Source organism: Chiloscyllium plagiosum, unplaced genomic scaffold (genome assembly GCF_037043375.1).
Source record: "Chiloscyllium plagiosum isolate Xiang-an unplaced genomic scaffold, Cpla_swu_hap1 HiC_scaffold_34, whole genome shotgun sequence".
Classification (NCBI taxonomy): domain Eukaryota; kingdom Metazoa; phylum Chordata; class Chondrichthyes; order Orectolobiformes; family Hemiscylliidae; genus Chiloscyllium; species Chiloscyllium plagiosum.
In genome coordinates, this window is record NW_028270172.1 from 11,839,886 (window position 1) to 11,855,037 (window position 15,152).

At 43.5% G+C, this 15,152-nt stretch overlaps 1 protein-coding gene across 1 annotated transcript in view; it reads left to right on the top strand.

Moving 5' to 3' along the window:
* The window catches only part of LOC122564531 (CUB domain-containing protein 1-like), a 112,982-nt gene extending 99,047 nt beyond the window's left edge, over nt 1-13,935 (top strand). The window contains exon 9 of the mRNA XM_043719577.2: nt 11,217-13,935. Within this exon, the coding sequence (XP_043575512.2) occupies nt 11,217-11,601 (385 nt within the window). The 3' untranslated portion in view covers nt 11,602-13,935. The remainder of the gene's footprint in view (nt 1-11,216) is intronic.
* Nucleotides 13,936-15,152: the final 1,217 nt, after the last annotated feature.

Sequence of the window (15,152 nt, forward strand, 5' to 3'; positions counted from 1 at the left end):
GAGTGTGGTGCTGGAAAAGCACAGTAGGTCAGGCAGCATCCAAGAAGCAGGAGAATCGACGTTTCAGGCATAAGCCCTTCCTAATGAAGGGCATATGCCCGAAACATGGATTCTCCTGCTCCTTGGATGCTGCCTGACCTGCTGTGCTTTTTCAGCACCACACTGTCAATGCTGATTTATCTCAGCCTCCTCCTGAGATCCCCAGTAGTTCAAGAATATAGCTCACCACCACCTCCCCAGGGCAAAGAGAGATGGACAATAAACCCTGGCCTAACCAGTGAAGGCCATGAATGGAATTTTAAAAGCTGCATTCCAAGGGAAGCTTGATTAACACATGAAGGACAGAGAAACAAAAGAGTATGGTGATGGGGTTCAATTATGGAGGATGTTTGTGTGGAACTTGAACAGCAGTATGCTCCCCATTGGGCCGCATGTCCAGTAAATACTTTGTAACTTTATAATTAAATGTTGTAATAATGGAGCAAAACTTTAGGAAACTTCTTATCCACTGGACAGAATGAGCGTGGATCAGCAAGTTTGCCAAGCCTTCAAGTGCTCCCTTGTCCAAAATAGGTCTAAAATTTCCTGTTCGGTTTCAATTTCTCCATTTGTGCTGTTGCTTGGATTCGAACAATCTTGAAAAGCAGCCAAGTGTTTCCTGCGTTTGTTGTGGGCGTGACCTTTATCATAGAGTTTGGGAAGGTGGAGACTTTTTAATCTGCTCATCTGAAAATCTGCATTTTGAAACGCCCATGTATGCACCCTTGACCAAAATTGTGTTTACAATTGTCTATTTAAATCACCGCTTTAAATAGAAGTCCACACTAGACTGGATAAGGTGTCTTACCCAGTGTGCAATGACAAGGATTTTGTGGAATTTTTAAGTCCAGTCACATTTGGCCCCACTGACAGTCATGGGGAAAAGATGAGCATTAGAAACTCTCAAAATTAGTGAAGAATTGAGTTTGTTATATAAACTGTTTGTTATATAAACTGTTAGTTCCTGCATTCAAGAGGACCTCCAGGCGAGAACATCATTTTAATGATCGCTGTAAATTGTTCAGGCAAAACCTATCTGATTGATCCCCTGACTTGATTTCAGTCTTGTACCTGTTCACTTGGAGTTTTTATTGTCTGCAGTATCACTCCCCACTCCCCATCATTGCCTACTTAATGGCTTACCCCGTGTTTGTTACTCAGCACACAGTCACTTTCCGGGAATGTTTCACATCTAATCTCGTGTGTCTCTTGGGTTATTGCTGGCCAACTCTCTGACACGTCACACCGATTGATAAAGGTTTCAACTTCACTTCAAAGCAGAAATATTTTTAAATTTTTTTTGCAAATCGTGGCTTAAAAAATACACAAACTTCTGGATGGGTGCAAGTTAATCAAGGTGAATCGACTAAATTGCCATAACCCAGAATTTTGATACTCTGTATATTAATAATTCAATAATGACACAAAGCTGGGTGGGAGGATGATGCAAAGGATGATGCAAAGATGTTTCAGTGTGATTTGGAAAAGTGAGTGAGTAGGCACATGCATGGCAGATGCAATTTAATGTGGATAACTGTGATGTTATCACTTTGGTTGCGAGAACAGGAAAGCGTATTATTATCTGTATGGTGTTAGATTGCACTTTCCCCTTTCCCAATGAAACCTGGGTGTCCTTGTATATCAGTCATTCAGGGTAAACATTGCAGATGCAGCAGGTGGTGAAGAAGGTAAATGGTATGTTGTCCTTCATAGTGAGAGGATTTGAGTATAGGAGAAGGGATGTCTTGCTGCAATTATACAGGGTCTTGCTGAGACAGCACCTGGAGAATTGTGTGCAGTTTTGGACTCCTTATCTGAGGAAGGATGTTCTGGCAATGGAGGGAGGGCAGTGAATGTTTCCCAGACTGATTCCTGAGGTGGCAGGATTGATGTATAAGGAGAGATTAGATCTGATAGGACTATATTCACTGGAGTTTTGAAGAATGAGGGGGGATATCATTGAAACCTATAAAATTCTAACAGGGCTAAATGGTCCCCAGTGATCAGAGAATCCAGAGCCAGAGCTCACAGCCTAAGGGTATGGGATAGGCCATTTAGGACCGAGGTGAGGAGAAATGTCTTCACCCAGAGAGTGGTGACCCTATGGACTCCTCTGTGACTGAAAGCAGTTGAGGCCAAAACACAAAATATTTTCAAGCAGGAGTTAGATACAGTTCTTGGGGCTAAAGAATGTGGGGAAAAAACAGGAACAGGGAGCTGATGATCAGCCATGATTGTATTGAATGGCAGAACAGTCTCGAACAGCTGAATGGCCTACTCCTGCTGTAAGCCTCATATTTTCTGTGTGTCTGTGTGCCTCCAATGGAAGTGAAATCTGAAGGCTACTATCCTCTGCATGGAATAATTCAGCACGATAGGGAGGTCATTTGGATATAAATGATTTGGATGTGAGCATAAGCGTTGGTAAGTTTGTAGGTGACACCAAAATTGGAGGTGTAGCAAACAGTGAAGAAGGTTATCTCAGATACAACGGGATCTTGATCAGATGGGCCAGTGGGCTGAGAAGTGGCAGATGGAGTTCAATTTAGATAACTGCGAGGTGCTGCATTTTGGGAAAGCAGATCTTAGCAGGACTTATACACTTAATGGTAAGGTCCGAAGGAATGTTGCTGAACAAGGAGACCTTGGAGCGAGGTTCATAGCTCCCTGAAAGTAGAATCACAGATAGCAAGCTCTTGATGCAGCCCAAGCAGGGGGGGGGGGCAACATGGTGGCTCCGTGGTTAGCACTGTTCCCTCACAGCGCCAGGGACCCAGGTTCGAGCCCAGGCTTTGGTGACTGTATGTGTGGTGTTTGTGCATTCTCCCTGCGTCTGTGTGTGTTTCCTTTGGGTGCTCTGGTTTCCTCCCACAATCCAAAGATATGCAGTTTAGGTGGATTGGCCATGCTAAATTGCCATAGTGTTCAGGGATGTGTAGGTTAGAATCATTGAGACATACAGCACGGATATGGATCGGTCTAACCCATCCATACTGACCAGATATCCCAACCCAATCTAGTCCCACCTGCTAGCACCCGGCCCATATCCTCCAAATCCTTCCTATTCATAAACCCATCCAAATGACTCTTAAATGTTGCAATTGTACCAGTCTCCACCACTTCCTCTGGCAGCTCATTCCATGCACACACCACCCTCTGCATGAAAACGTTGCCCCTTAGGTCTCTTTTATATCTTTCCCCTCTCACCCTAAACCTATGCCCTCTAGTTCTGGACTCCCCCACCCCAGGGAAGAAACTTTGTCTATTTATCGTATCCATGCCCCTCATGATTTTATAAACCTCTAAAAGGTCATCCCTCAGCCTCCGACACTCCAGGGAAAACAGCCCCAGCCTATTCAACCTCTCCCTATAGCTCAAACCCTCCAACCCTGGCAACATCCTTGTAAATCTTTCCTGAACCCTTTCATGTTTCACAACATCTTTCCGATAGGAAGGAGACCAGAATTGCATGCAATATTCCTAAAGTGGCCAAACCAATGTCTTGTACAGCTGCAACATGACCTCCCAGCTCCTGTACTCAATACTCTAACCAATAAAGGAAGGCATACCGAAGGCCTTCTTCACTATCCTATCAACCTGCGACTCCACTTTCAAGGAGCTATGAATCTGCACTCCAAGGTCTCTTTGTTCATCAGCACTCCCTAGGACCTTACCATTAAGGTTATAAGTCCTGCTAAGATTTGTTTTCCCAAAATGCAGCACCTCGCATTTATCTAAGTTAAACTCCATCTGCCACCTCTCAGCCCATTGGCCCAGATGATGAAGATCCCGCTGTAATCTGAGGTAACCCTCTTCACTGTCCACTACACCTCCAATTTTGTCATCTACAAACTTACTAACTGTACCTCTTATGCTCACATTCGATTCACATATATAAATGATGAAAAGTAGTGGACCCAACACCGATCCTTGTGGCACTTCACTGGTCACAGGCCTCCAGTCTGAAAAACAACCCTCCATCACCACCCTCTGTCTTCTACCTTTGAGCCAGTTCTGTATCCAAATGGCTAGTTTTCCCTGTATTCCATGAGATCTAACCTTGCTAATCAGTCTCCCATGGTGAGCCTTGTCGAACGCCTTACTGAAATCCATATAGGTGACATCTACCGCTCTGCCCTCATCAATCCTCTTTGTTACTTCTTCAAAAACCTCAATCAAGTTCGTGAGATATGATTTCGCACTCACAAAGCCATGTTGACTATCCCTAATTAGATCTTGCCTTTCCAAATACATGTACATCCTGTCCCTCAGGATTCCCTCCAACAACTTGCCCACCACCGACGTCAGGCTCACTGGTCTATAGTTCCCTGGCTTGTCCTTACCACCCTTCTCCAATAGTAGCATCATGTTAGCCAACCTCCAGTCTTCCGGCACCTCATCTGTGACTATCGATAATACAAATATCTCAGCAATGGGCCCATAAATCACTTACCTAGCTTCCCACAGAGTTCTAGGGTACACCAGAGCAAGTCATCAGGATTTATCCACCTTTATGTGTTCCAAGATATCCAGCATTTCCTCCTTGTAATATGTCCTTTTCCGCAGTAAACACTGATGCAAAATACTCAATTAGTATCTCCCCCATCTCCTGCAGCTCCACACAAAGGCCGCCTTGTTGATCTTTGAGGGGCCCTATTCTCTCCCTAATTACCTTTTTGTCTTTAATGTAATTATAAAAACCCACTCCCCCTCCCTTTCTGTCCTTCCTGTAGCATTTGTATCTGGAACTTTAAGCTGCTAGTCCTGTCCATCCCTAAGCCATGTTTCCGTAATTGCTATGATATCCCAGTCCCATGTTCCTAACCATGCCCTGAGTCCATCTGCCTTCCCTATTAGGCCTCTTGCATTGAAATAAATGCAGTTTAATTTATCAGTTCTACCTTGTTCTCTGCTTTGTCCCTGACTGTTTGACTTGCTTCTTTTCTCAATTAGGTCCTTTAGTCAGGGGGAAATGTCAAGTAATAGGATAAGGGAATGGTTTTGGGCGGGATACTCTTTGGAGGGCTGGTGTGGACTTGTTGGGCTGAAGGGCCTGTTTCCACACTGTGGAGATTCAATGCAATTAGTCTCACTTTCCCCTGTACTTTGCCTGATAAATGTTCCATTTTGGCTTCAAGTGTTTATTCAATTCCTTTTAAACATTTCTTGCCTTCACCACCCATTCAAATGGCTCGTTGTGAAGCAGACGAAGCTCCAACAATAACAGCAGCCAAGCCCATCGAAACTGGAACATTTCCCAGGCAGTTAGATTAATTGAGATAGAATGTAGAAGGTGCAGAAGTCTCTCTGTATTTTGGCTTCCTTTCAGCATCAATTTCAGGAGGATTTGCCAGGAATTCTAAAGGGGTTGGAGTTTATTGCTCACAGAGGGTCCAGCTGAAATGCAGTTTAAAAATTCCCAGTTGCCAAAACATCAGGATTTTCAACCATCTCTCTCTGTCCAAACTCGCTTTACATTTTCTCATCAGCCTGTCAGGGAAACTTATAGTTAGCGTGTACATTGAGTCTGCAATTACTGTTTTTGATGAGTTTTGAGGTGTGTGTTCCCAGTGCAGGAGAGTGGTGCTGCCATTTTAAAATGGCCGCTGTGATCTGTTGACCTGTGCTATGTTGCACCTGTCACATGACCCTATCAGTGGGAGAGAGAAAGAATAGCTTTGTGAGAAAGGTCTGGTAAAACGAAGAAGATAGAGTATAGATATTCATTTGTTCCAAAACAATGATGTCTTTATTTCAGATATGCAAGGCATATTCTGTAATGGCTCCCAAACTGTTCATTCACCACTACCCATGACAGTCATTTTCCAAGTACAATTGCAGCATTTAAAAGGCATCTTGTTGGGTATGTGAATAGGAAAGGTTTGGAGGATATGGGCCGGGTGCTGGCAGGTGGGACTCGATTGGGTTGGGATATCTGGTCGGCATGGACAAGTTGGACCGAAGGGTCTGTTTTCATGCTGTACATCTCTATGACTATGACTCTATGTCATTAACTCCAAAAGGTTTTGACAAGCAGTTTGAATCTGGAGCACAGGAAATGCTTTCCATCCATCTCTTGAATAACCCAAATTAAATAAATAACCCTAATCCTCTAAATGTTGGTAAACTGGCCTCTGATTTTCTGGCACCACTCCAAGTGCTGCTCCAGTTTTGCAGGTAGTGGCCATACTGTTCTACTTAACACTGTGCAATTCTGGTCTCCCTGCTATTGGAAGGATGTAGTTAAACTTGAAAGGGTTCAGAAAAGATTTATAAGAATGTTGCCAGGGTTTGAGGATTTGAGCTACAGGGAGTGGCTAAATAGGTTGGGCCTGTTTTCCCTGGAACATCAGAGGCTAAGCGAAGACCTTTGGGATTTATAAAATCCTGAGGAGCATGCACACGGTAAATAGACAAGGTCTTTTTCCCTGGGGTGGGGGAATCCAGAACTAGAGGGCATAGGTTTAGGATGAGAGGGGAAAGACTTAAAAGGGACCTAAGGGGCAACTTTTGCATGCAGAAGGCAGTGTGTATATTGAATGAGTTGCCAGAAGAAGTGATGGAGGAGGCTGGTACAATTACAACATTCAAAAGGCATCTGGATGGGTATATGAATAGGAAGAGTTTAGAGGGATATGGGCCACGTTCTGGCAAATAGGAGTAGATTAGGTTAGGATATCTGGTCAGCGTGGACGAATTGAACCGAAGGGTTTGTTTCCATGCCAAAAATCTCTGACTCTATGACAGGCGTTAGCCATGAACCAAGCCTCTTGACCTTTTCTCTTCTGTAAGTCCAATAATTAAAAGTACCGGTTTTAAATGAGAAATTGGAGCATTGGTAGACTATTTTGCCCCTCGGTTCTGTCCAGTTCAACATGACCAACAGCTGATTATGTACTTCAACTCCACTTTCCTGCCCCCTCACGTTTCTCTTAATTTCCATAATGGCCAGAAATCTGTCAACATGGGGGTGGAGGTTGGGGAGGCAGGGTTGGAGAGACTACTGTAATGTTGAGAGCCTGGTTATAATCTGGGAAGCACTGCCTGAAATCATGGCCTTCAATGTGGAATTGGATAAGCTTCAGAGAAAGAAAAGGTACAGAGCTACAGGGGTGGAGAGGGGGGAAGAGTAAGACTTCTCTTGCAGTGAGCCAGCATTGGCTACATGAAGCAAATGGCCTGTCCCTGTACTGTAACCATTCCACACGACTTTTTTTTATCAAAAGCCACTTATTACTGGGCCTGAACACAAAGCTGGTGACCATAATTTGACAGTTTCCCTCAGCAAGTAGTAATCGATTCTTGAAGGCCAGTCTTCATATTTGCTTCATAATCCGATTTTGTGGTTATAACATAAGAGATTATAAAGAATCCTGATCTGCTTGAATTGTTGTATCATCTGTCTCATGAGCATTGCCACAGGGGATCGACTAAAGCACAAAGCGTCTTTTTGATGCCCTTCTGCCCATCGTGGAGCAGTTTCTATTTTAAAGACAGCTGCTTGTTTATTTTGCAGCTCAAAGTGAGTTCTCTCCTTCAAAAAGGTTGCTCGCAAATTGATCTCTAAGTTGGGACATTTTATAAAACTCTACAATGAAGCACCTTTTAAATATTCTATTTTTCTTCAATCATCCTGACCTTTGCACAACTTTGTCACCTGACTCAGTGTCTGTACTTCAGCAGATTCATTTAGTGTTTTATCAGTAATATATTGTCTCTATCATTTCTCTAACATGCTCCTTGTGTCACCAAAGCTTAATTGTAGATCCAATTTGACTGTTTTAGTAGATTGTTGGGATAATCCCTTCAATTTGGCATCTGCTGCTATGGGGACAAAGTGAGGTCTGCAGATGCTGGAGATCAGAGCTGGAAATGTGTTGCTGGAAAAGCGCAGCAGGTCAGGCAGCATCCAGGGAACAGGAGAATCGACGTTTCGGGCATAAGCCCGAAGAAGGGCTTATGCCCGAAACGTCGATTCTCCTGTTCCCTGGATGCTGCCTGACCTGCTGCGCTTTTCCAGCAACACATTTCCAGATCTGCTGCTATGGCCCTACTTTGCAGTCCTATTTTTCCAGAGTAATTGCTATAAATTGATTAATGAAGATCTGAGCTTTTTGTGCAATCACTGATCTGGTTAAACTGGATCAATCAGCACATTACTCGGTCAGAATGAGATGAGGTGACTCCCTCGATTCTGTCTCTCAGTTGGCGTAAGTGGGTTGCATCAATCTCTCTGCCACCTCTGCAGACTGCAGTTGCATTATTCTGTTTTATTAACTTGTGCTCTTTAATCAAAGCTGGACAGTTGATTAATCGCAACAATAACTTCCCCAATTCTTTGAACTGCTTTCTATTGTGCTCTGCCTCCGTTTTATTTTATGGTTTTCTGTCTGAGGCTAATAATCGAAGGAAGGCCCGAGAGGGTGACAGAAACGTAGGTAATGCATCATTCAAATTACCCGTGTGGTTTAAGTAAATCTTTGTTGCAATTTAAGATCTTTCCAATGTTCTAGTGATTTTCAAAAAAAAATGTAGTTAATGTCTTTTCCCTCAGTAATGTTATCAATTTTACATTTAACAAAGCAGTAAATTATTGTAGTTTGTTTATGCTTTCTGGGTGTCTAGGTGACTGTTCTTAAAAAAAAAAAAAAAAAAAATTCCAGAATTAACTCTGATCTGGGATGAACTGGTGAGACAGATACAAAACTGGTTCGGTTATCGAAGACAGTAGCGATGGAAGGGTACTTTTCGGAATGAAGATCAGTAACTAGTGGTCCACAAGGATTTGTTGTTTGTAATATATCTAAATAATCTGGAGGAAAATGTAGGTGGTCTGATTAGTAAGTTGTGGATGACACCAAAATTGACAGAGTTGCAGATAGTGAGGAGGATTGTGTCAAAGGATATAGATTGCAGATTTGGGCAGAGAGATAGCAGATGGAGTTTGAAAGTGAAGCATTTTGGAAGATCAAATTTAGGTATGAATTGTACAATAAATGATAGAACCCTTAGGAGCATTGACATACAGAGGGATCTGAGAGTACAAAGAACAAAGATAATCTACTGCCAAGGAACTGGCCCTTCGGCCCTCCGAGCTTGTGCCGATCCAAATCCACTGTCTAAACCTATCACCCAATTCCTAAAGATCTGTATCCTTCTGATCCCCACCTGTTTATGCATTTGAACAGACGCATCTTAAATGAATCTACTGTGCCTGCCTCTCCTACCTCTGCTGGCAACGCGTTCCAGGCACCTCCCACCCTCTGTGTAAAGTTCTTTCCGTGTATATCCCCCTTAAACTTTTCTCCTCTCACCTTGAATGCATGCCCTTGCGTTGTTATTATTATTATTATTCCTCACTCTGGGGGGAAAAAACCTGTCTAAACCCTTCATGATTTTGTAGACCTGAATCAGGTCCTCCCTCCATCTCCCTTTTTTTTTAATGAAAGCAATCATAACCTACTCAACCTGTCTTCATAGCTAGCACCTTCCATACCAGGCAACATCCTCGTAAACCTTCTCAGCACCCTCTCCAAAGCATCCACATCCTTTTGGTAATGTGGCAACCAGACTTCTACACAGTATACTAAATGCAGCCGAACCAATGTCTTGTACAATTTTAACATGACTTCCATCTGTTACACTCAATACCCCGTCCAATGAAGGCAAGTATACCACATGCCTTCTTGACCACTCTATCCATCTGTGCAGCCAAATTCAGGGTACACTGGACCTGAACTCCAGATCTTTCTGCTCATCAACTTTTCCCAAGGCTCTTCGGTTTACAGTATAGTTCGCTCTAGAATTAGACTTCCCAAAATGCATCACCTCACATTTGCCCAGATTGAACTCCAGCTGCCACTTCTCCGCCCAACTCTCCAGTCTATCTATATTCTCCTGTATTCTTTGACAGTCTCCTATGCTTTCTGCTACTCCATCAATCTTCATGTCATCTGCAAATGTACTGATCATACCAACAGTGCCCTCTTCCAGATCATTTATGTATATCACAAACACAGTGGCCCCAGCACTGACCCCTGTGGAACACCACTGGTCACCTTTCTCCATTTTGATAAACTCCCTTCAACTACAACTCTCTGTCTCCTGTTGCTCAACCAGTTTTTTATCCACCTAGCTAGAACACCCTGCACACATGTGACTTCACTTGCTCCATTAGTCCAGGTCTATAGATCTCTGAGAGTGGCAACACAGTTTGGATAAGGTCAGGAAGGCATGCAGCAGGCTTACCTTCGTTGGCCAGACCATTGAATATAAAGGTTAGCCAGTTATGTTATTACAGCTGTACAAAACTTTAGTTAGGCCACACTTGGAATATTGCGTAGAGTTTGGGTCGCCACACTGCCAGACGGACGTGGATGCTTTGGACAGGGTGCAGAGAAGGTTTACCAGGATTTTGCCTGATCTGGGGGGTTTTAATTACGAGGAAAGGTTGGATAATCTCTGATTTCACTGGAAAGATGGAGGCTGAGGGATGACCTGATAGAGGTCTACAGAATTATGAGAGGCATAGATAGGGTGGAGAGTCACAGGCTTTCTCCCCAGGGTGTAAAGGTCAACTATTAAGAGGGCACAGGTTCAAGGTGAGGGGGGGGTAGGTTTTTGGGAGGGAAGTTTTGTACACAGTGCATTCCAGGCACTCACCATCCTCTATCAGGTGGTGTTAGCAATGGTTAAGGTGTATCTTGATAGACATATGAACAGGAAGTGAACAGAGGGATGGGTACCAAGTATGGGCAGTAAGTTGCAAGTCTAAATAAGGCTTAGGAATCAGCACAGATTTGGTGGGCTGAAGGGCCTGTTCCTGTGCTGTTTTGTATTGGATGCCTTGTCCCTGTCGCAACAGAAGATACGGACAGATTTGAGATGGTTCAGAATCTGAAATTTTGACCTCCCAATCCACCATTTGCTAAACTTCATCCTGAAACAAGACCATAATTATATTTCTCAAAATGCTGACTCCAGCATTCAATTGTAAGGTTGGCTGCTTGGGAGAGAGGTGTTAGCAGGAGTAATCAATTCCTTGAGGGAATAAAACAGATGCATAGATTTGTATCCCTCTCTACTATTCCAATTGGTTCCAATCTGTATTTATCAATTTTCAATGTGCAATGTACATTCCTTGAGGATGAAGGTTTCTTTAATCCTAACCCAAACAGGAAAAGGCAACAACGGTTGACTGCCCTTGGCACGTACTATCCTGGTGTGAGCAGCCGTAAGCCGGGTCAGAGGCGGAAGTTTGTGAAGGGGAGACAGGACAACGAATCGCACATTTACGCCGTGATTGATGAGGACCGTATTTACGCTGATTACTTGAACAAGTCAGGAATGCCGACTGTCCCCGAGGTGGACGTGTATCGTTCTTTCGATGGTCCGATGGGCGAGGTGCCACCTTCTCTCCCTCCTCCCCGCAGCACCGTGTCCAAAGACACCTGGCCAGAGGGCATGTCCATGGTATCCAATGACCTGTATACGTTCTCAGTGAGGAAACAAGACGTGGAGAAAAGTATCCTTGAGAAGGGTGAACAAGATTCCAGTTCCTAGCAAACCATTTGCCTGGTTCTAACAAACTGTGTGTGCGTATGCACATGACGACGACAAAGAAATTATACTTTGATGGGCTGTGCCTCCCTGGTTTTAACCTTTTTTTGAATGTGGCAACATTTTGGGACATTTTTGTTTTGATGTAATGTTCTGCCTTCTGCTTTTTGCTGTGTCCCGTGGTGGGGTTTAGTTCCACATCATCCCGAACATCACCTTTACATCACCTGCACTGTTCACGGGTCCCCTTCAACACAGATAATGGGAAACACAGAGGGAAGTGTTTTAAACTTATAAAGGTGCACCTCCTCTCTGTGGTATTGCTAGGGATGGCCATTGCCATTACACTCAATTGAAAGTGGCATTGCATTCAGCACAAGCCACTTGTCTGTAGTTTTGATTGTCTGCTCATTATCTGTGACTGCAAGTCCAGACTAGCACAAATTCCTTAATGTAGCCTGTTGTAGACACTGAACCTGATCAGCCACTGAACGAGACATTGCATTTGTTCTTTTTATTTCGTATGGTTTGTAATAATTCTTAGACGTCTGGCTCCTCGCTTCACCCAACACTCTCTCTCTGAGCAGTGTCCTTCAAACTAATTATAACTAGTTGTCATCTTTTTGAACTGGTTTACCCAGGTTACAGCTCGTCCCTGTTCACGTGGAACATGAATGCCCACTGACTGAGTACAGTGAAGATTCAGTTCCTGCCTCTTCACAGCTAAATCATTTTCAGTTACTGAGTTGTACAGGAGGCAGATGAGAGTAAAGATTACTTTTTAAATTGTCTTTTTTTTTAAAAAAAAAGTTGTCCCTTTTGTACCAGAAAACTAAATGATTTATTGCACCTAAAGTGACAGGAGTTTTGTGGTATACATAATTAATGTGTCAAATGTACCTCAGTTTGTAGTTGTGTGTTGCAGGCTACACCTATCTAGAGCTTGTATCGGTCAGTACAGTTAATAGAAATGATGGTAAATTCCTGTTGTGTTGGTGACTTCCAAATTCTGTAAATTGTACACACAGTAACACTCCTCAATCTCCGAAAACCACTGTAGGTGTATCAACATCCAAGGACTGCAGTGGTTCATAAAGGCATCTTGCCACTACTTTCTCCAGGATAACCAGAGATTGGGAATAATAGCTGACTTAGCCAGTCATATCCAAAACCCAATAATGGCTTGCTAAAAATTGTCCAGGTTGGGTGGACCTCTCTGTCTGGTAGCCTGTGAAGCACTTGCAAGTGTTGGTGCAGGACCCTGTAGTTCTTAGCACAGAATGTCTGTGTGAATTTGACATGTTGTACATTAGCCTATTGCAAAGATTTGGCTTGGAAATCAAAACCAGGCAGACTCTCCTGACCATGAGTTAGAGAGCTACTGGGCCATGAGCACTCAGTTATTGGCAATAGAAAGATGCCGAGTGAGCTTTGTATCTAGGACACATGCTAGAATGGCAATTTCCAAAGGGACTAACAGCTTATATTGATTGAAAAACAGATTGCTGATCTGTTGGCAAGTGGAGAGTGGTTGCCATGGAGAATGCACTAGGGCACAAATAATATTTTGTTTAAATTGTAAGAAGGCAAATCGACTGTGATCAGGGTGTGCCCCAGGGGAACAAATTTTTGTTTAACTCAAAAGGTGCACTACCTGAACAATTTCCTTCTGTCTGCAGAAGGTCTGTGTAAGAAAATGTTTAGCTATTAACCATCAATCGGTCATCCTGAGTCCAACTGATGACCTTAAATTGCTTGTTCGTGTCATTTCTGACACACACATAATTGCTCAGTAAATATTGTCCAATTGTAGCAACACATCCAATGTTGACACCACAATTCTGAGCTCATCCCTTAAATTCCTCAGTCTTTACTGTTAGTAAAACTATACAAAGTCTCTGGCAAAATTAGCAGAGGGAGAAGATCAGAGGATTGCCCTGTAATCATGCTCTTTAAACCAGAGGTGTAAATGTGAAGTGTTTGTCTTTCACTGTACTTTCCACATGACACTTCCCAACCCCCGATCCTGGAGTGAGTCTGAATTGTTTGTAGCCTCCTGCCTTCATAGATACTATTCGTCACAGCCAAATCCCCACTTTAACCAAACGTGTTTAGACAGATATTGTGAAACAGGTGGGCGGGATGTGAATTCATGTAAACCCTGGACAGTATATACTGGTAATTTATTTATGGTTTTTTTTAAAAAAAAAACACTTGTTTTCAGGCTGCATGTGTAAAATGCTTGGATTTGTGAGACAATGACTCACCAGATGAGACTAATGACAGTTACGTTTTCCTAGTAAAAACGTGAAAAAAATAAACTTTTGGAATGATGGATTGCAGTTGTTCTTTGTTTTAATAAAGTCATTTTCTTTTTTTACTATGGATTTGTCTGTCAATCAATTCTGCCTCAATGAGGGGCCCAGACTTCTTTATCTTCCCCTTTCCCCTTATGACCTTTCAATTACCTTTCCTCAACCGGAAAATGTTCGAGAGGTGTCACAGGTTTTAGCGTCGAGGGGCTGGGAAAGGAGAGGGTGAAGAAGGAACAATTGGAAAGGTTTGTGAGGAGGTGGAGGTAGAGATTGAAAAGGTGAATGGGATAGGGTACAGAGCAAAATGAGATGGCCATCAGACAAATGAAGGACCGACGGTGAGCCTAGAGAAGGTGTGAATGGAAACCACAGGATTGTTACCAGCAGCTCCTTCCCAAAAGTTGTTATCACCAAATCCCCACTTTGATCAAGCCTGTGAGGATTACCGTGTCAGTGTCAGAGTAAGAATGACTTGCTGCAGCTATCCTAAGCCTTGGTGAGGCCACACTATGAGTATTATTTTTTATTATTATTAGATTAGATTCATTAAAGTGTGGAAACAGGCCCTTTGGCCCAACAGGTCCACACCGACCCTCCAAAGAGCAACCCACCCTGACCCATTCCCCTACATTCACCCCTGACTAATGCACCTAACACTACGGGCAATTTAGCATGGCCAATTCACCTGACCTGCACATCTTTGGACTGTGGGAGAAAACCGGAGCACCTGGAGGAAACCCACGCAGACATGGTGAGAATGTGCAAACTCCACACACAGTTGCCTGAGGTGGGAATTGAATCCGGGTCCCTGGTGCTGTGAGACAGCAGTGCTAACCACTGAGCCACCGTGCTGCCCCTATGTGCAGTGTCGGTCTCCTAGTCTGAGGATGGATATTCCTGCTATTGAGGGAGTCCAGCGAAGGTTCTCCAGACTGATTTCCAGGATGGCAGGACTGACATACGAGGAAAGACTGGATCGACTGGGTTTATACCCACTGGAATTTAGAAGAATCAGGATGGGGATCTCAGAAACATAAAATCCAGATAGAACTGCACAGGCTAGATGCAGGAAGAATGTTCCCAATGTTGGGCAAGTCCAGAACCAGGAGTCACAATCTTAGAATAAGGGGAGTGTCATTCAGGACTGAGTTGAAGAAGAATTTCTTCACTGAGAGTTGGGTACCTTTGGAATTCTCTCCCACAAGAAAGTGTTGGGGCCAGTTCATTAGATACATTCAA